Source organism: Elephantulus edwardii, unplaced genomic scaffold (assembly GCF_000299155.1).
Source record: "Elephantulus edwardii isolate Elephantulus edwardi_28Jun2011 unplaced genomic scaffold, EleEdw1.0 scaffold00139, whole genome shotgun sequence".
Taxonomy (NCBI): domain Eukaryota; kingdom Metazoa; phylum Chordata; class Mammalia; order Macroscelidea; family Macroscelididae; genus Elephantulus; species Elephantulus edwardii.
The window spans coordinates 6338064-6359825 of record NW_006399889.1 but is presented as its reverse complement, the minus strand read 5'-3'; the positions used below and the strand labels follow the sequence as shown (position 1 = coordinate 6359825).

At 37.2% G+C, this 21762-nt stretch overlaps 1 protein-coding gene across 1 annotated transcript in view; it reads left to right on the top strand.

Moving 5' to 3' along the window:
• The window catches only part of LOC102869221 (cubilin-like), a 396294-nt gene that overhangs the window by 86990 nt on the left and 287542 nt on the right, over window positions 1-21762 (top strand). The window contains exon 22 of the mRNA XM_006894323.1: window positions 5304-5434. Within this exon, the coding sequence (XP_006894385.1) occupies window positions 5304-5434 (131 nt within the window). The remainder of the gene's footprint in view (window positions 1-5303; window positions 5435-21762) is intronic.

The window sequence follows — 21762 nt, the reverse complement described above, 5'->3', positions numbered from 1 at the left end:
AATGAAATGCTTATATAATAATGACATAGCTAGGGTATTTTATTGTATGAAGATGTTACCATTTTTTAATCTATTAATCTGTTAGAATATCTGCATGGTTACTGTTCATATATATATATTTTGTTTTATAACATTAATTATTACCGATAACATAACCATGCACTTTCCACTACCTCCTGTTATTTTCATGTCCTGTAGTCCTTCTATTTATCCTGCTGCTTCCTGCCTTCTGGATTATCTTTGTACAACCTGATATGGTTGCTTATTTGTGGGAATGAAGTCCTCCCTCTTACTGCTCACCTTACAGGCCACTTCACTATTTGGCTGGAAGTTGAGCTACAGAGATGTTTTTCCCAAATTGATTTCACTTTTCTTTATTTTTCTTTCATTTTTAGATTTGATTATATGTCTTGGTAGCTTTCTTTTGGAATCTGTCCTATTTGGGATATGTTGAACTTCTTAATGTCTATCATATACTCATCTTTCAGAATATCTGGGAAATTTTCTTCAAGGTAATCTTCAGTGATTTTCTCTGTAGAATTTTTTTTCTGTCCCTAAATCTTCTAGAATGCAAAGTGTTATTACAAAGACATAGGAGGAAGAAAAGACCGAGGTGGCTATCAGAAGAGACTCTGATAGTGCATTAGAGTACCAAAAAGCTAAAGCAAAGGGAAGAAATCAAGAAATTAAGGAGCTGACAAGAAGATTTCAAAGGGCGGCATGAGAGGACAGGGAAAAGTATTATAATAAAATATATAAAGAGCTCGAGTCAGAAGATCAAAAGGGCTGAACTAGCTTGGCATTTCTTAAGCTGAAGGAACTGAAGAACAAATTTAAGCCTTCAGTTTCAATACTTAAGGATCCTTTGGGCAGAATATTAAATGATCCAGGAAACATTAAAAGAAGATGGAAGGAGTATACAGAGTTATTTTACAAAATGGAATTGGCTGACACAGAAGAATTTCATGAAACAGTGTAAGAGCAAGAGCCTATGGTGATAAAGGAAGATGTTCAAGCTGCTCTGAAGGAATTAGCTAAAAACAAGGCCCCGGGAACTCACAGCATACCAATTGACATATTCAACAAACAGATGCTGCCCTGGATGCACTTGCCAGGGTGTTCCAAGAAATCTGGACGACAACCACCAGGCCAAGTGACTGAAAGAAATCTATTTTTTTTCCCCATTCCAAAGAAAGGTGATGCAACAGAATGTAGAAATTATCCAAAATTATCATTAATATCAATTGCATGCAGGACTCTACTGAATATTATCCAAAAATCATTGGAACAGCATATAAACAAAGAACTGCCAGATGTGTAAGCTGAGTTTAGAATAGGCCATGGAAGTAGAGATAACATAGCAAATGTTAGATGTATCTTTGTGGAAAGCAGAGAGTACCAGAGTAATGTTTCATTGACTATGCAAAGGCATTTGACAGTATGGATCACAACAAACTTTGGTTAACTCTGAAGAGAATGGGAATCCCAGAACACTTAATTGTGCTTATGTGAAACCTATACTTGAACCAGAAGGCAGTCATCAGAACAGAGCAAGGAAACATAGTATGGTTCAAAATTGGAAAATGTGTATGCCAGGGATGTGTCCTGTCTCCATACCTTTTCAATCTTTATGCAAAACAGATTGATTATCCAGGAGGCCAGGCTCTACAAGGAAGAGTGTGGCATCAGGATTGTAGGTAGAATCATCAGCAACCTGCATTATGCAGATGACACAACCTTGCTTGCTGAAACTGAGGAGAACCTGAAGCACTTGCTCCGGAAGACCAAAGTCTACAGCCTTCAATATGGATTGAAGCTGAACATCAAGAAAACATAGATCCTTATCACTGGGCTAATTGGCAGTATCATAATAGACAATGAAGGGATTGAAATTTTTAACAGCTTCATTTTGTTTGGCTCCACAATCAACACTCTTGATACCAGCAGCCAGGATATCAAGAGATGAATTGCATTTTGGAATCCTGGTGTCAGAGATCTCTCCAGAGTACCGAATAGCAATGGTATCAGTCTGGAGACTAAGGTGCATCTGATCCAGGCTGTGGTCTTAAAAATACTTGCTATACGTCAGAAAGCTGAACAATTACTAGGGCTGATAGGAGGAGAATGATGCCTTTGAACTGTGGTGCTGGAGGAGAGTATTGAATATACCATAGACTGCTAAGAGAACAAACAGGTTCATCCTAGAGAGTGCGTTACACGCTGCTCCTTGAAGCAAGGATACTGAAGCTTTGTCTGACATACTTTGGGAATGTTGCAAGGAGTGACCAGTCCTTGGAGAGGGATTTTATGCTTGGAAGGGTGGAGGGTGAGGGCCAGAGAGGAAGAGCCTTGATAAAATGGATTGACTTAGTGACTCAGGTCATGGGGGTTAGGTGTCTCAGAGACAGTAAAGTTGGCATAGAATAGAGTAGAATTCATAGCTGTTGTACATTGGGTTGCTATGAGTCACAAGCAACTCAACAGCACAAAACAAGCAGAACAGATGTTCTAAAATTTCAATCACATTTATTTCTCTTGGTAATCTCCCATCATTGTTATGCTTTGTTCACTTTTCATCTTTCTTTTTTCTGATTGTTCCTCTGATTAGAATTGAGAGATTTATCTAAATCTTTGTTCTGTTGATTCAGTTCTATTCCTTTGTTGCTCTAATGTGTTAATCTATTTCTAAAATGATATTTTTTATTTTTGTATTTGAATTTTCTGATTTTGTATAGTTTTTAATTTTCAATTTATTTTGTCAATTTAGTCTTGTTTAGTGTGTGTGTGTGTGTGTGTGTGTGTGTGTGTGTGTGTGTATATAGCTGTTGTTAAGTGCCGTCGAGTCGCAGGTGACTCATAGCAACCCTGTAAAGGAGAGTCCCCAACACTTGGGTGCCTTTCATCATATATATATATATATATATATATACACACACACACACACACACACACACACACACTTATCAAAATTATATATATTTCTAAAAACAAGTCAATTTGGTCTTGGTTGTATGTCTATATATAAACAATATGAATATACATATTCATAATTCTTTCAGCTGAGATTAGTAGTAGACTAGTTACAAGAAGTGTGGAGTCCACTGTGCCCAAAATATTTGATCCATATAATTCCATTAATTTCAGCATCAACAATCGCTCCTCAGTTCTGTTTTTCAACTCTTGGATTTTGTGGTTCCCTGGAAGGTCTCAGAGTCTCAGACCTATCAGGATAATGACTCACATGACTCTAGGTGATTCAGTTGTATAGTTGGAAAGTGATTGCCTCAGAAAGAAGACTAACATTGAGGTCCCATGAGTTTATATAAACCTCTAGTAGGGTGGGGTTTGTATCCCATCCCAATCCTCTCTCCTTAATGCGATGAGTATTTCACAAAATCAATGGCTAGGAACGACATTTCGAATGATAAGCCTCTGACAACACTGTGTGTGTGTGTGTGTGTGTGTGTGTGTGTGTGTGTGTGTGTATATACACATACACACACACACACATATACAGACATACATACACCATTGTCTTTTTTTTGTCTATAGTTTTCTAAAACTTTCAATCTGTTCAAAACATTAAATAATTTTTTTTTATTTCTAATTGGGAAGTTTTAACATTATTTTACATTTCCACTAATCATGCATGAGGGTTCTAATTTGTCTACTTTCTCATCAACACTTACTTTCTGATGTGTTGATTACAGCCATCATATTGAGAGTAAAGGAATATTTCACTGTAATTTTTATTTTTACTTTCTTAATAACAAATGATGCAAACATACTTTCATTGGTCATTTGTTTATCTTATTGGGAGAAATGTCTACATTTACTTCTGTTGGGTCACACTTCTGTAATTAACAATACCATTATAAATTTTGTCTTTATTTGTCTTTGAAGGTCATAATCACTACATATAAACTTGCAGTTATATTTTAACATGTATATAGTATGTATTACTAACAACAGATGTACAAAAATAAAGTAAAAATCACAACGATGGTTAAATCTATGACTACATTGTGTATTTGTTTAATTGTAGTTCCCTACTTTTGCCTCTTTTTGTTTTGCAGTTTTGTAGTATTAAAAAACCCATTGACATTGAGTCAATTAGGTCTATGAAAGTTCAGAATTGTTTTATCTTCCTCATATTATTTTTATGATATAATAAAATTCTGTTAGTATTCTTTGATCTGAAGTGTATATTGTCTGTGATAGATTGTCTCTTTTTGTGATTGTTGTTAGCATTAGAATGACATATATTTTTATGTTCCTAGATTTTAGGGAGTTGTGCAGCTAACCCAAAGGCCATGTTTCTCTGGCAATTTAAATCACCATAAGTATTTTTCAAACTTCTTATGCTTAATAAATGATACATAGGTAATAATGCCATGGAAATAATCATAAATAGATAATATTCAGTAGGTTTCTAAATATTTTATCCCTGAAATATAATACATGTATGCATTGCTTAATGTCCATGACATATCCTGCAAAATAGGATGTTATGTGATTTTGGTATTGGCTAGCAGCATAGTAAATAAAGTACATATACTTGTATGTATTTGATACAAATAATTCTAAGTAACCCTCATGCAATATACTCTGATTCTCTGTCAACACTAGAGTCTTGGGATTTGCAAATTTGCACCTGCAATTTTCTGTCTATGTATGGGCATATGACACTCTGAGCATCTCCAGGAAATCTGGTTGGAATGAGAAGCCTGGAGAGTTGAGCTGTGTGGCTGCAGCCAAGTGTCTCCCAACAGGAAACACGCTGCCGGACAATTGGGCAGGACATTGTCCGTGGTAGCCAACGGCATCTTAACAACCTCAGATTGGGAGCTGAAGACTGTACCCTGGCTTGAGAGCTGCCTTACCACAAGCTGCACTGGGGCTTGAATGCGCTCCGCTCCCACAGGGGCCCAGCTTTGACAGCTGAGGCCCAAGGTCCTTGGGCCCTACTAATGTATCCCCACTTCTATCTCACAGATGCATATGGATGTTGCAGAAATAGTCATCATTCAGGTAGTGCATATACTTATTTAATAAAGCTGATAGCAAGTAGATATCAAAATGTATTATTAAGGCATTAGAAGAGATTGCATTAGGACAACTTATCCTAAGATATTCACTTATCTAAAGTGAATGTCAAAAAGCATATTAAAATGCATTTCAAACCAAAGAAAGTTTATTATTTTGCAGATCCTGATTTTTGTGTGTTGTTCCAGATGTGCTTCCCTGCCCTCTCACCCCACCCCCTTTTTAACTTGTACATCTTTTCTTTTGATTTGGGATAGGTATTGTGGAACATCATTCCCACCCTCTCTCACCAGCAATTCAAACTCATTAATGCTGATATTTGTGGCTGACTCTCACCTGGCCCATGAAGGCTTCCAAATAGACTATGACATAATTAATGCATCAACAGGTAATAAATACTATTTTGATACTTGGCCTCATTTACACCATTACAAACCAGCACTGATATCTACAACATAAAGAGAATACTTCATGCCAAAATCAATGACTGTCATTGACAGCTACACTTAGAATAAATAAAAGGCACAAGCTTAAATGCCTTTCCTTCCTTATATAAAAATAGTTAGAAAGAGGCAACAGTATTGTATCAACATTAAATTTTCTGGGTTTTATAATTATATTGTAGTTTGCTTAATGTGCAGTGACGAACGTTGCTTTCTCAAGAAATTGTAGTGTGCAAAGATGATCGTTCATACTTTTGTACTTTTACCTCTCTCATGCATTGGGCATCCAACAACTCTGACTGAATATTGGATTATGATTTGGAATGAAGCACTTGACCTCTGTAGGCCACTGTTTTCTCAGCTGTAAAATTAAGGGATTGGGTTTGATGATCTTTGGGATGTCTCCTGGCTCTAATCAGCTGTGAACATGATTTTAATTTGCTGCATGAATAAATTAGTTGACATATGGTAGAATCAGAGTCTTCTGAAAAATACCATGACAGTCTTTGTAATGATATGCAAAGTGAATCATAAATCTATGATGAGTAAAACAACCTTGATCGTACTGTAGACTAACCTATAAAATAAATTATTTAATACAAGATTCAAGAGCCATGGTAATTATTTGAGAGACCAGATGTTTAAATTCATTTTTTAAAAAATTTTTTTATTCTTTTTTTAATTTAGTTTGTTTATTTTTTATTTCATAAATTCATTTTTATTAAGAAATGTTTTCTGAAAGATAAACTATGGATAAAGGAAAAATATGTAAATAAGGAAAGAAATGAACTCATCAGAAAAGGAAGCTTACAGAGAAAGAAAAAACAAGAGATAAAGAAGAAGAAAAGATTTAGGGAGTAGATTGGAAAGACTTCTTTGCCCAGCTCCCTGTATGATCATCAATTTTGACTCTATTTGGTCTAGACAGAGCTTAGTTAGATCCTCGGCTTCCGGAGCTGAGAGCTGCTCCTTCGTTTCAACTTGGCTGGTCACTGTGATCCTGTCTTTTGTTGGATGAACACATGCGTCTGATTAAACATTGTCAAACCTTCATAGATAACAGCCAGATTATTGGTTCCAGGAATGACACCTTACAATTTATCTTTCTGAATGAGTCTGTTACAACTTTGACAGAGATCAGAACTTGAGCATTTTTTTCTAATGAGTTGTTGAGGGTCATTCTGCAGGATTGTTCAGTGAAGGGACAGCTCAGGAGAGAGAAATGATGGTGGCATTGGTGACAGATGGGTCATGAGCCAGCTTCTAGCACAGATTGAGTCAAAGAGCTTCAGATCTGGAAATAAGAGATCCTGGAGTCCAGAGGGAGTTTCCCTGGTAACCCAAACATGATACCCCTCTCACAATTCAAGGCACCAGAAACCTATGGGGAGAAAGATGGGAAGTTTCTTCCTATGAAATTTATAGCCTTAGAAATCCAGTGGAGAGTCAGCTATGTATGATTTTGTCCTGACTTTATGGCAATGAATTTTGAGGTAAAAGAAAATATTAGGCCTCTTTATAGCTACCATTTTATTGTAAATATTTTCTGCAGAGTAGAAAAGTAAGAAAAAAAGAAATCAATGTGAGCCAATTGACCACCACACTTCCTATTTTTACTGCTTTAACAAAGGCTATTTTTCAGAGCAAGGATGACAATACTAGGTTGTGGGTTTCTAGTTCACAGATGTGAGTTTCCTTGTTGAAGCCTTCCTGTCATTATCAGATTAAAGTTAAGTTCCCTGATTTGAATGGAGTTACTATTCCATCTGTGCTTCCTGCTGTGTGGCTATGATGTCAGGCCTTAAGCATGTGCAAGGGAGGAATGAGACCTCCTTGTCATCATTGCTTTGAGTACCCCCTACATCATTTTATTTATGTCTTCATCCAGATGTTCCTGGAGAAACAGAAACAAAGGAGACACAAAAGAAAATGTTAATATGTGGAAACACTTAAGAATTTCTTACCAATTGATTATGAGACCAGGTTTAATATTTTTAGTATATGTAATATTTGAATCTCTCTAGAGAATATACTATTTTTAACTAAACTAATTTATGTATTAATGTACAATTCATATATATACAAATAAAATACTATCAGTAGGAGACTTCCAAAATACAAAGGACAGAAAAATGGACCTGATACATTTTTACTTTAAAATGAAATGAAAATCTATGTACATTTTTACTTTAAAATGAAATGAAAATCTATGTAATATCTAGCCCAACGTTTTGAAAACTATAACTCATGACTTACTAGTGTGTCATTAATGTAATAGGTTCTACTAAATTATCTACATTTGTTAAGAGTATTGAATATAAAATAAATGACCAATTAGAGAAGTGTTGCTTCATGAAACTTTTGCTTGCAGTGTACGAATGAGTATGTGTATGTGTGTGTGCAGTTGATACAAACAGGGATTTCTTTTTTGTGGGTCTCAATCAAGAAAGTCTGAAAAATGTGATTCAGTCTAAGAAGTTATTTGTAAATAAGAAATATTAAAATTCAAAATGAGGAATCTATCTTCTCAGGAACATATGGCTAGCTTGTGTAAAAGCCAAACTAAAACAATTAGGTCCAAACTTCTAAGCCATTGCTTTTATCACGTGTAGATTAGCACTTGGACTTGCTCTAGATGAATCATGCACAGTGCACGTAACATTTAATTCACAGCTATACCATCACTATAGCGGAGCAGGGCTTCACAACTCTTTAATCTGGAAAATATTGGAGCCATATTAACAACAACAACAACATAATTAATATTATTAACGGGTTAGATGTGGGCTCTATTGGATTTTCCCAACTTCTTCACTCTCGACGCTGAGCTCCAACTCATAGCCCCTCTGTACTCAGTGTTGTGTTCCAGCAGCCATTCTGGAAAGAGCATAGAGGGAGGAGTGAGCAATAGTCCAAACATGCTTCTTACCAGGAGAGCTGAATAGGATTTCTTTAGAAGAAATTAGAGAGAATTCTTACTCTAGTGTTCATAAGAAACATGAGATGAGGTTTTCTTGTTATAAATTGTGGTTAAAATCTAGAAATTCTAATTATATAATTTTAGGGCATGTTACCACCATGCAATTACAGTAGTTCTAATACAGATTCATCTTTGTAGCCCATTTGAGACTCTGAAAGATCAAGTCCTAGATAGACATTGTCATAGAATTACAACTGAGAGGTAGTGGTTGGTTGGCCTGTAACTCCTCGTGGCAGAAAACAGTGAAAGGAAGACTGGAGGGAAAACAGAAAGCTTTGTTGTAGTCCTAGCCCTGACACCAACTGTGATGCTTTTAGGCGATGCACAGTCCTCTCTGCGTTTGCTACCTACCTTAATTATATCTTATCTAAGAATTATTCAGATCCCCCTGAGAAAAAAGGGTTATGCTGTTGTGAGGTGTTGTTGAGTCAAGTATGACTCACAGTGATCCTGTGAATCTTGTTCTATCCTGTGCTGTCTTGTCTATCACTGATACACGAGGTCGTTACTGCAATCAGCACTTCAATCTCTATCAATGGGGCTTTCCTCTTTATAAAGGACCCTCTACACTTCCAGGCATGATGTCCTTGTTCAAGGACTAGTCTCTCCTAGGAACATGTCCAAAGTGTGAAAGGCAAACTTTGTCATTTTTGCCTCCAAGGAACATTCTGGCTGCACTATTCTTTTGGCAGTCTATGGGATATTCAGTATTCTTCTCCAGCACTAAAATGCAGAGTTGTCAATTCTTTTGTTATCCTTATGTTTAGTCCAGATCTCAGATACTTGGCAAATAATTGAAAATACCATGCCCTGAATCAGGCACACGTTACTGTAAATTGCCATCACTGCTCTTCAGTATTTTGGAGCGGATCCCTGACAGAGGACTTGCCCAAAGCAATACATCTCCTGACCTCCTGACCTCCTGACTGCTGCTACCAATGTTGCTGGTTGTGGATCAAAGCAAGATGAAATCATAAATAGTTTCAATCCTTTCTCTATTTGTCATGATATTGCCCACAGGCCCAGTGGTGGAGCAGCTGGTGTATTCAAACTGCATGGCTAAGAGATTGCAGCACAGCTTCATACTACTGGGCCACCAGAGCTCTCTTAAAAGGCCTATACTGAGTCTAGTGAGTCTGTTTGTCTTTTAAAGAGTAACTTCATTATCATTCAGTATTTTCATACATACTGATATTCTAGCACATCCCAGCCCTGTTGTTTTGTTCAGTCGAGTTAGAATTGACCCATAGGTGACCCTCCGATGGGTTTTCAGAGGCACAGGAGGAGATTGCCCATCCTTTTCCTGTGCCACAGCTGGTGGTCTCGAACCATAGATGATCCTATTTATTTCAGTAAATTATTGTTTTATTATACTTCATAGTCCTTAGAATGATAATACGGTACCCAAAACAATCTTGATATTCCTCATCTCTTACTCTTCTTCATTCCCAAATTAACATTTTCTGCAAAGAGAAACCAGAGTTTATTACAGAGCTCTGAATCTGGGAAGGGATAATTTGGATTCTAATTTTGGTTCTTGTCTGAAATGAGTGATTTGTTTACAAAGCAGATTCTGAAAGCAGTTGATTCTTCATCACTACCTCTCTAAAAAGTGGCAATTGTCTCAGACTTTTTTGTTGTTATGTGCCATCTAATTTATTATAACTCATAATAACCTTATGAACAACAGATCAGAATCTTGCCCTATCCTGCATCATCCTCAAAATCTCTGAGATATCAAAGACCACTGATAACAGTCACTGCATCATTCCATCTTGTTCAGGGTCTTCTGTCTTCTTCTGACCCTCCACCTTTACCAGCATTGTGTCTTTTTCCAAGAACTGGTTTCTCCTTACAACATACTCAAAGAATAGGGCATGAAGTTTCATCATCCTTGTCCCTAGGAGCCACTTGGGTTCACTTCCTCCAAGATAGATTTGTTTCAGAGACTTAGGGAAGAAAAAAAAGACATTCTGTGTGAAAAATACCTAATAGCTGTGAAGTGCCATAATGTACCCAGGTTCCAAAATATGTTGTTGTTGTTGTTAAAGTGCCGTCGAGTTGCAGTTGGCTTATAGCAACCCTATGAACGAAGTCCTGCACACCTCCTATATAACTTTTGTCTTTTCTCCAGATTCATAGGGTTTCCAGAGGCAAGCTATTGTGGAAGTGGATTCCACTCCTGCTTCCAAGCTTCTTTTAATTGGGGAACTTCACCAAACACTGTCCACCATGGGTAACCATTCTTGCATTTGACTCATCAGTGTCACAGTGTTCAGCTTCACAGCAACCACGAGTTACCTCTGTACAGCAAGTGTACATACCAGGGTTACACGACCTTTGGCTTAGGAGCATACACATTGAAAATTCTGTCTAGAACTTACCCACCACTCTGGCCCAAATTACTGATAATACTGCAGATGGACTGACAGGGCAACAGAAGTCTCTGGAATCCCTTATCAGGGTAGTGCATGACAACAGAATCATTCTTGACTTCCATTGAGTTCCAAAAAGAGGAGTATGGGCTATTGCTAATACCGCCTACTGCTCTGAGATAAATACGTTATGGGAAGTAGAATAAAGCATTACAAAGACCTGTCAAAGGCTATCTGGTTGCATTCAAGAACTGCTTATAGCTGTTCATGCCTTTTTTGACATCTTTAGCTGGTTACTGAAAAGAATCAAATCTCAATCATATTAAATATTACAAACTGAACTACTCATCTAATAATAACTATATTCATTATAAAAATAACCAAATGTGCCAGAAAATTCTTATTCAACACCTTGTTGTTATGTGCCTTCAAGTTGCCTGTGACTCACAGTGACCCTATGTACAACAGCCCTAAACCTTGCTCTTTCCTGTGCCAATTTCACTGTCTCTGACACATCCACCCCAATTACTCCAGCCACTGAATCAATCCACCTCATAAAGGGTCTTCCCTCCTGTGCTGTCCCTTCACCCTCCCAAGCATTATGTTCTTCTCCAGGGACTGTTCCCTCCTTGCAACATGTCCAAAGTATGTCAGATGAAGCTCCAGAATCTTTGCCTCCAAGGAGCAGTCTTGGTTTAACTCTCTCTAGGATGAACTTGTTCGCTTTCTTAGCAGTCCATTGTATATTCAATAATCTTCTCCTACACAACAGCTAAAAGGCATCAGTTCTCCTTCTATCCTCCCTATCTATCTATACCCAAGCATAATTTTGTAGCATATGCACTGGTGATTTAGTTTATATTCCAATTAATTTAGAATGACAATTTATGAGCGAAAAGAAAAAAAAAATCATGACTGTGACCATCCTATGGCATCTTACAGCAAAATGTTCAGTTTTACAAGGAAGGCTCTTGCCTTCATTAGGGTAAGTTTCAACCTATACTTATATTTACCCCCAGGTTTTCACTGTGAGGTATGCTAAACAGTTATAAATTGACTTAATAACATTAGTAATCCCATAGGCAAAGCAAGAAGATGTAATCCTCTGTTCATAGTATCAACTCAGCCTCCTTCTCCGGCTCAAATTGGATAAGATATATACTGTGATTACTTCATAGGTTGGAGTTTCTGATTTTCCACGTTTCTGATTTTTGCCTTTGATAATTAGTTGAGTGCCTAGTTAGAAAACTATTTTAAGGTGCTTAGTGGAGGCAGAGATAGATCATCAATTTTAGAATAATCCAATTTGTAATTTTGTAATGCTCCACAGAAGATATTTATATCTTTTCTCTTTCCTTTTGTTGTTTTTCTTTCGTTTGTTAGAAAAAGGTAGATGAAGCCTGTTAGTACTTGTCTTTTATCTTTAGAGATTTTCTTTTCTACTGATGGTTTCGTAAAATATAGTGAATAGAAGAAAACTATTTTTCCTCTTTAGCTCTTTATAAATGCTTTCAGATTATAGTAAAAGGGCAAAGTGAGAGATTAGATACAAATTTTCCTTTGACAATTTAAGGTAAAAAGACATAAAGTAGTTTTATGTTTGCATTTTACATTGAATGTAATGGGCATCATGGCAACATATGGATATATTTTGGAAGGAAAACATTCATACTTAATTATTTGTGCTTTGTTGCAAAACATAAAAGGAAACCAAAGCCTTGCATTGCTCTTTCTTAGTATATTATTCTAGAAAGAGCCATGTATACTGAAGAGAAGAAAACAAGTAACATAGTTAAAATTCAGTGCTTTGTAAGAAGAGTTATTAACTTTTAAAGGAATAAACACATCAAATTCAGAGAACTTTTTTCTTTCTCCACCATCACATATTTGTATGTTGTTATGTGATAGATGCCTGTGACTCATCGTGGCCCTATGTACAGCAGCCCTGAAGCCTGCCCTGTCCTGAGCCAGTCTCACTGACTCCGACACACCTCCTCCATTGCCCCAGTCACTGTGTCAATCCATCTCATTTGAGGTCTTCCTCTCCCATGCTGTCCCTCCACCTCCCTGAGCATGATGTCCTTCTCCAAAACTGTCCCTCCCAGCCATGTGGCCAAGGTATGTGAGACAGAGTTTCAAAATCCTAGCCTCCTTGAAGAAACTTGGTTTCACACTCTCCAATGCAGACCTATTGGTTTTCTTGGCAATCCATGGTATGTTCAAGACTCTTCTCCAGCACCACAACTCAAAGGCATCAATTCGTCTTTTGTCATCTTTAGTCATTGTCCAGCTATCTGATGCATAGCAAGTAACTGTGAAGACCCTGGCATGGAACAGGCACAACTTAGTGTCTAGACCGACATCGTTGTTTCCCTGGCAGCAGATTTTCCTAATGCAACAGATCTTTTGATTTCCTGACTGCTGGTGCCAAGACTGTGATTGTGGAGCCAAGCAAGCTGAACTGTTATATTTATTATTTCTTTTAGAGGAAGCTTAGAGATATTTCTCCATGTAAAGTTATTATTTCAGGATCACAGTTTGATTATTTTTTTACCTGTTGCTGGATAGTTGTTTCCAGCTTTTGGCAGTTAGAAAGAAATAAATATGATCATTGACATACAAGTCTTTTTGTGGTACCTTTGTTAACACTTCTCTTAGTTAGATAAATGCATCGGAGTGGAATTAGAGTCATTTGGTGATCATATGTTTAACTTCATGAAAACCTCAACTTAATGCTGTGAAGTTGGTTCCTACACATAGCTGACCTCCTGTTGGACTGTGAAAGCTATAAATTGCATGGGAGGAGATTGCTTATCTTTCTCCCACTGAGCTACTGGTGGAATAAAACTTCCAGAGTAGTGCAACCTTTTGGTTAACAGTGCAACTCTCTACACCTCTAGAGTTTTTCAATGGTTACTCCATTTTATATTTCCTCAGTGAGTGAAAATTCCAGTTCATCTACAGTTTTGTCAACTTTTGGTTTTGTCAGGCTTTGATCCTAGCCTCTAGTAATTGTGTAGTAGTATCTCACTGCAGTTATTTGCTATTGCAGCCATGACAGAAATACTACAAGTAATTGATTTTAAAGACCATAAATGTATTTTCTCACAGTACTGGAAGCCACAAGTCAAGTTAGAATTTATGACATATCAATTTCTTCTTTGTGTTAGCCTTGGGTGCTCTTGACTATTTGGTTTGTAAGTGGCCTTCTTTTTCTTATTAACCTCTTTTAATGGAAGTTTTAAATGCAAATATATTTAATATAAAAAAAGAGTGTGAAACCAGGCTGCTCCTTGGAGGCAAGGATTCTGAGGCTTCATCTGATGTACTTCGGGCATATTGCGAGGAGGGACATCATGCTTGGAAGGGTGGACAGCTCAAGAGAGGAAGACCCTCAATGAGATGGATTGATTCAGTGACTGGGTAATGAGGGTAGGTGTGTCAGAGACAATAAGGTTGGCACAGGATAGAGCAGTTTTCAGAGCTATTGTATATAGGGTTGCTATGAGTGGCAGTGACTTGGAGGCACATAACAACAACAATAACAACAACAACAACAGTGTTCCTTTGCTCTGTTTGCCCAACAGCTTGTTGGTTTAGGTATAGGTTTCACATGCACACAATTATGTGTTCTGGAAGTCCCATTCTTCTCATGGTTACCATAATTTGTTTTGTTACATAGTAAAATGTCTTTGTATAGCCAATAAAGCACAAATAGACATTCTTCTGGTAGTCTTTGCTTTTAGCCTGGATCTGTCTGATCTCTACAATGATATACCTGGAACCATGGTTTCTTCTAAACTCAGCTTAAGCTTCTGGAATTCTGTGTCTATGTACTGTCCTAGCCATTTTTGGTGGTGGTGTTTTTTTTAATCTTCAGCAATATTTTGCTTGTGAGTGATTTTAGTGATATTGCTCAAAAATTTCCACATCCTGTAGGAACAATTGTAGATCTATTCCAGTCAACTGACGAGGCAGCTCTCCTCCAAATTTCCTAGCATAGACTGCTGAGCACGTCTCGGGCTGCATCTTTTTGTAGACATGTGTCAGTTTGTATTCCATCTGTTCCTGATGCTTTTTTATTTGTCAAGCCCTTTAGTGCAGGTCGAACTTCTTTCAATACCATTGGCTTTTTGTCATATGACACTTTCTGAAGTATTTCATTATTGGTCAATTCTTTTTGGTGGAATGTTTATCTATGCGTAGTCTTTGCATCTCCTTTTGATACTTCCTAGATCATTCAATATTTTGTCCATAGCATCTCTCAGTTTTGCAGCTCAAGGTTTGAGTTTGTTTTTCAGTTCCTTCAGGTTGAGAAATTCTGAGCAAGTCCTTTCCTTTTTATTCTCTAATCCCAGTTTTCTACACATTCCATTTTTGTACTGTGTTTTGTCCTCTCGAGCTGCCCTATGAAGTCTTCTGTTTGGCTCTTTTGCATCAGCATCTTTTCCTTTTGTTTTGCCTTCTCAATGCTCTAGTGCAATTTTCATGGTTTCTTCTCACATCCATTTTTTTACTTTTTCTTGTCTTTATAATGACCTTTTCCTCTCTCCATGGATGATGTAATCCCACAGCTCATCTTGTCTACAATCATTGATGTTCAATGTTTCATACCTTAGGATGATTTTTAAGTTCAACTGTGATAGACTCAAGATCATTTTCTTGTGGAATTGTTTTAGTTTTCTTCAACTTCAATTTTAACTTACACATGAGTGTAAGTCTTTTCCACAGTCAGCACTTGGCCTGGTTTTGTCTGCTGATGGTGAGCTTACTCAATGATTCCTTTCACAGATCTAGTCAATCTGATCCTATGCAGTTCATCAGGTGAAGTTCATGTGTAAAGTTCATGTTTGTGGGTATTGTTGTTGTTGTTTTATAAACAATATTGGTGTTAATAATATCATTAAAAGTACAAAATTGCGGGGAGCTCTGATGGCCTAGTGGCAAGGAGCTGCAACTACAATCCCAGTGGCTCATGGTTCGAATCCACCAGATGATCTGCTGGGAAAAGGAGGGACAATCTCCTCCTGTACCAGTCAGATCTGATTTGATGGTACACTCACACAAAAATTTAAAAAAAAAAAAAGTACAAAATTTGATCATTCAGTTTCCAGCCTCATTTCTACCATGAAGTCCATACTTTCTGACTACCACTCCTTATTCATTGTTTCCAATTTCTGTATTCCAGTTACCAGTTATCGTTAATATATCTTAATTGGATGTCTGGTCAATGTTACCCTGTATAATTTTGTAAAAACCTTTCATTTCTTCCTCTTTGGCTTTAGCTATTGGTGTGTATATGTGAACAATGGTAGTATTAACAGGTCTTCCTTTTATGCATATAGGTAATGTGGTATCAGGATCAGAGGAAAACTAATAAATAACCTATATTATGCAGATGATACAACCTTTTGTGCTGCAAATGAGGAGGACTTAAAATGCTTGTTGTGAAAGATCAAAGAATATAATCTTCAATATGGAGTCCATACATTCTGTGCACACTTTTACTTTAGCTTTCTATCATGGGGAGGATTTCCTTCTCAGGTTAAAAGCCAAGACAATTATAGGTTACAACTTTTTTTTTTTTAAAAAAATTGAATTGATTTTAAGGAAAGTTTACAGAGACTTTGGATTTCCATTCATTCATTGTTGCAGTTTTCTCTCTGTCCACCCCTCCCCTCCAATTAGCTTTTCTTTTGAAAAGTAAAAGAAAAATGATTTCATTATTATTCAATCCCTCCCCCCAAGTCCACTCCACTATGCTACCTTTCTTCTGGACTCCTGTCATAACAATAATATCATATATCCCTTTTAAACAGTTCTTGCCCTCATCTGTTTCAATGCAGTATACATTTTTTATCCCATCTTTCTCAGTCTCCCCCTTACCCCTATGTCAGTCCTCTTTATAAAAGTGACATTACGCCATATGTGTCTTTTTGTGACTGAGATATTTCACTCAGCATAATGTCACCCATTTTGTGTAATATTTCATGAGTTCCTTGTTTTTCAGTGTAGCATAGTATTCCATTGTGTGAATATACCAGAGCTTCTCTATCCATTAGTTTGTTGATGGGCACTTGGGTTGTTTCCAACTCTTTGCTATTGTGAACAAAGCTGAAATAAACATAGGTGTGCATGTATCTGTTTGGGTGGCAGTTATGGTTTCTTTAGGGTATATTCCCAGTAGTGGAATAGCTGGAGGGTTACAACTTTTAAGCTTCCCTTCTGTCAATGATTTTAATCTTTCTTACACTTGTATATATTTGGTAGTCTTATATCTATAAAGAAAGAGAGCTAGTCTATTTATGCTGGAAGTAGAAAGTTCTATAGTTTTGACTTAAGGGACTTTATAAAATATTGAAGAATCTCAGCCTACATATGAGAACGTGTGGGAGAGAGAAAGGTATGAGATAAGAAAAACGTGAAGCAGTAAAGGTATTGGGGGAAGTTAGCCTGAAAGGACAAATGGGAGGATGTATGATCCAATCACTTTCTCAGTTTTCAATACATTATGCAATGTCATTTTCTAATAACTGTTAGAACCTGATCTGGCCCAGGTACTTTGTCAAATATCATTTTATAATAGTCATGAGTTCTAAATATCAAGTTATAGTAGGGGAAATATGTTGTTGTTAGGTGCTGTCGAGTTGTAGATGACTCATAGTGATCCTATGAATGAAAGACCTGAACACTTGTGTAACTTTCATAGTTTCTCCACATTTATAGGATTTCCAGAGGTAAGCTATTTTGGAAGTGGTTGCCACTCCTGTTTTCTAGCTTGTTATACAATATCTTTTGTACTTACAGTGCTCTTGGCATAAAGTCATATTATACACAGATAAATCTGCTTGGCATGGTAAGTTTTCACAAAAGAAGTGAGATTTGTGATAGTTAAATGGTGCATAAGACTCTAGTTGTTAAAAGATGTGAGTCAGGAAGGAGAATTGTTAGGGAAAGTATTTCCAATAAAGTGAACAATAAATATGAAGATAATTTTAACAAATCAGAGGCTGCTGTTTATGTTTGTGCCATCAGGAGAAAAGAAGCATGTTGAGGAAAGGATAAACATTTTATATATGGATAAAGTTTAGGAGAAATGCACATCATTCTTTTGAAAAATTTTATTAAATCAGATTGCTTTATGTGAGAATCTGCAGAGTAATTTCTAACTATATTAGAGAAATATGTGCTACTTGTTTCTGGATAAATAGTTCATAAGCAATGAATATTATCTTTTTAAGCACAGTGACATGAACAATTTGCTCTAAATATTTACGTACCTGGTTAAAACTGTCTATATGAAGGTGAATGAGGGTAAGCTCAGAAAATCTGGATCTTAGCTTTCACTTAATGACCATTTGTTTCATTGATTTTTACCTCTGTAGAACTACTTTGAGGAGAAAGTAATTAACCTACTTACTTTTTGGAGTTTTTCTTTTTTCCCTTCTTCTTTCTTCCTGTCCTTCTCTTTTCCTCTCCCATGCTTATTTTCTCTCTGGTTGCATTAAACAATATAATGTTAAATATCACTAGAGTCGAATAAAGTTAAAGCCTTGATTCCTTACTAGTTAAAATATAATGAATCAAATGTTTGATGTTACTCTTACAAAGGTAATATGTTGGTTATTTCTATGTGCCACTGTAAAAAGAGCAAGGGGATTGCCAAATCTGACATTTACCAACTTTATAAAGGGGGACTGTTTTCATCCATAGCATTAATAATACAAAACTAATTCCAATGAAGTCAGACATGTCTTCTATACTCCTGTACATCTTTCTACTCATCTGAATACCAATCCTACTGTTTTATGGGTCCAAAATCTGATGTGAAAGCTCAAAGACCACACAGAAACATGTTGGGAAGTTGAAAGGTTGTAATCCATATTAATAGCACAATATAGTCTTGACAACTCCCAAAATGTGTCTGCAGGCACTTCCGCCTTGAGCCTCATGGTTTTTGGCCAGTGCTTCTAAGTCCAGCCAATATTGGCTTCTCACCCCCAGGTTGTCTAACAAAATTCACAGTCCTGCCAATATTGGCTTCCCCTTCCTTCTAGGTCCCATTGCACATCAAGTCTCCATTTCAGCCATAAGTGTTGCTGTTGTAGATGTAGCTAGAGCAAGAAGGACATCTTACCTTGTTTGGCTTTTTTTTTCCAATGGCACCAGAAGGTCTGTGTCTATGGCTAGAGCTGTTTAATTTATTGATGAGACGAACCAATCCCTTACTAGATTTTTGAGACTGGCCAATTCTCTTGTGGACTGGTAGAGAGCGAATCCCCTTGTGGACAGGCTAAATGCTCCATTTGCATGTTTCCACCCATCTTAGTAGCAAAGTCACACAATGGCTAGGAAATGTGATATTGAAAGATAAACTCCAAAGCCATCAAGTCAGAACCAAGTTATAGCTGACTCTCCAGCAGGTTATCAGAGGCACTATAGTGCATAGGTCAATGGATTGAAAGAGGACCATATCTGTTCCCATTCCAAAGGAAGGTGATCCAACTGAATGTGGAAATTATTGAACAATATCTTTGATATCATATGCAAGTAAAATATTGCTGAAGAGCATTCAAAAACGGCTGGAACCGTGCATAGATAAGGAACTGCCAGAAGTTCAAGTAGGATTTAGAGGAGGCTTTGAGACCAGGGATATCATTGCTGATGTCAATGGTAATCTAAGAGCACTTGATTATCCTCATTGGAACCTATACTTGGATCAGGAAGCTGTTGTGTGAATGAAGCAGGGGAGTACTGCATGGTAGAAACTGGGAAAGGAACCTGTCAGGGTTATATTCTCTTTCCATACCTTTTAAATCTGTATGCTGAGAAAATTATCTGAGAACTAGACTCTATGAGGAGGAGTGTGGTGTGACATAAAGTTTAGAGGGAGACTCATCTATATCCTGCCTTATGCAGATGACACAATCTTGCTTGCTGAAAGTGAGGAAGGCTTATATGGATTGTATCTCAATGTCAGGAAAACAAAGATTCTTACCACTGGACTGACCAATAGGCAGCATCATTATGGATGGAGAGGAGATAGAGACTGTTAATGGCTTCATCATTCTTCGATCCAAAATTAGCATGCTTGGTATGAGCAGCCAGGAAATAAGGAGAAAAGCACCTCCTAGCAACATGTCCAAAGTATGTGAGGTGAAGCCTCATCATTCTTGCCTCCAAAGGCCACTCTGGCTGCACCCTCTCTGTTCGTTCTCTTAGCCGTCCGTGGGATGTTCAGTGTTCTTCTCCAACACTACAGCTCAAAGGCATTATTTTGTGTCATCCTTATTCATTGTCTATGTCTTGGATGCATAGCTAGTAATCAGAAAGACTATAGCCTGAATCACACACATCTTAGTCCTCAAACTGACATTACTACTCTTCAATAATTTGGAAAAGTCCCCAACTGCAGATTTTCTCATGATTTCTTGACTGCTGGTTCCAAGGGTATTGATTAAGGATCTCAATAAAATGAAATAATTGACAACCTCAGTATATTCTCCATCTATCATGGTGTTGGATTGAAGCTCATCATCAAGAAAACAAAGATTCTCACCACTGTGCCGATTGGCAGCATCATGATAGATGGTGAAGAGATTGAGATTGTCAACAGCTTCAGTTTACTTGGCTCCTCAATCAACACTCTTATTACCAGCAGCCAGGAAATTAAAAGATGACTTGCCCTGGGAAAGCCAGTTTTCAGAGATCTCTCCAAATACTGAGGAGCCACAGTATCAGTCTTGAGACTAAGGTGCACTTGATAAAGGTCATATATTTTTTGCAATTACTTGCTATGCATTGGAAATCTGGATAGTAAGTAGGCATGATAGAAGGAGAATTGATGCCTTTGAGCTGTGCTGCTGGAAAAGAGTATTGAATACATCATGAACTGCTTGGAGAACAAACAGGTTCATCCTAGAGTAGGTAAAACCAGGCTGTTCCTTGGAGGCAAGGATTCTGAAGCTTCATCTAACATACTTTGAACATGTTGCAAGGAGGGGCCAGTCCTTGGAGAGGAACATCATACTTAGGAGGATGAAGGGACAGCGCAGGAGATGAAGACACCTGAGAAGGTGGATTGATTCAGTGACTGGGGTAATGGGGGTGAGTGTGTCAGAGATAATAAGGTTGGCACAGAATAGAGCAGGATTTAGGGCTGTTGTACATAGGGTTACTATGAGTTACAAGCAACTCAACGGCACATAACAACAACAACAACGTCATGGTGTTGCCTATTGATCCAGTGGTGAGAATGTTAATTTTCATTTTCTTGTTGAAGTGTAGCCTATATTGATGGTTGTAGTCTTTGAATTTCTATAGAAACTGTTTCAAATCTTCTTCATATTCAGCAAGCAAGATTGTTATCACCTGCATAACTCAGGTTGCTGTTCAGCCACAATTTTCTTCATGTAGTCCAACTTCTTAAATGATTTGCTCAGCATATATGTAGAACTGGAATGGAGAAAGAATACAACTTTGACACACACCTTTCCTGATTTTAAACCATGCCCTGCTCCCTTTTTCTGTTTGGACAACTGGTTCTTGTTCTAGGTATAGGTTTTGTATATGCATAATTAAGTATTCTGTAATTCGTGTACTTCTCATTATTAGCCATAATTATTTATGATCCATACCTTCAAATACCTTTACATAGTCAATAAGACACAAACATATTTCCCGTATGCTCTGCTTTTAGCCAAGATTCATCTGGCATCAGCAATGATGTTGCTGGTGCAATGACCTCCTCAAAATCCAAACTGAATTTTTGGCAGTTCTATGTTGATGTACTGTTCTAGCCATTTTTAAATAATCTTCAGGATGCTTTTATTTGCATGTGATGTTTATCATATTGATCAATAATTTTCCACATTCTGTTGAATCACCTTTTTTGAGAATGGGAATAAATATGGATGTT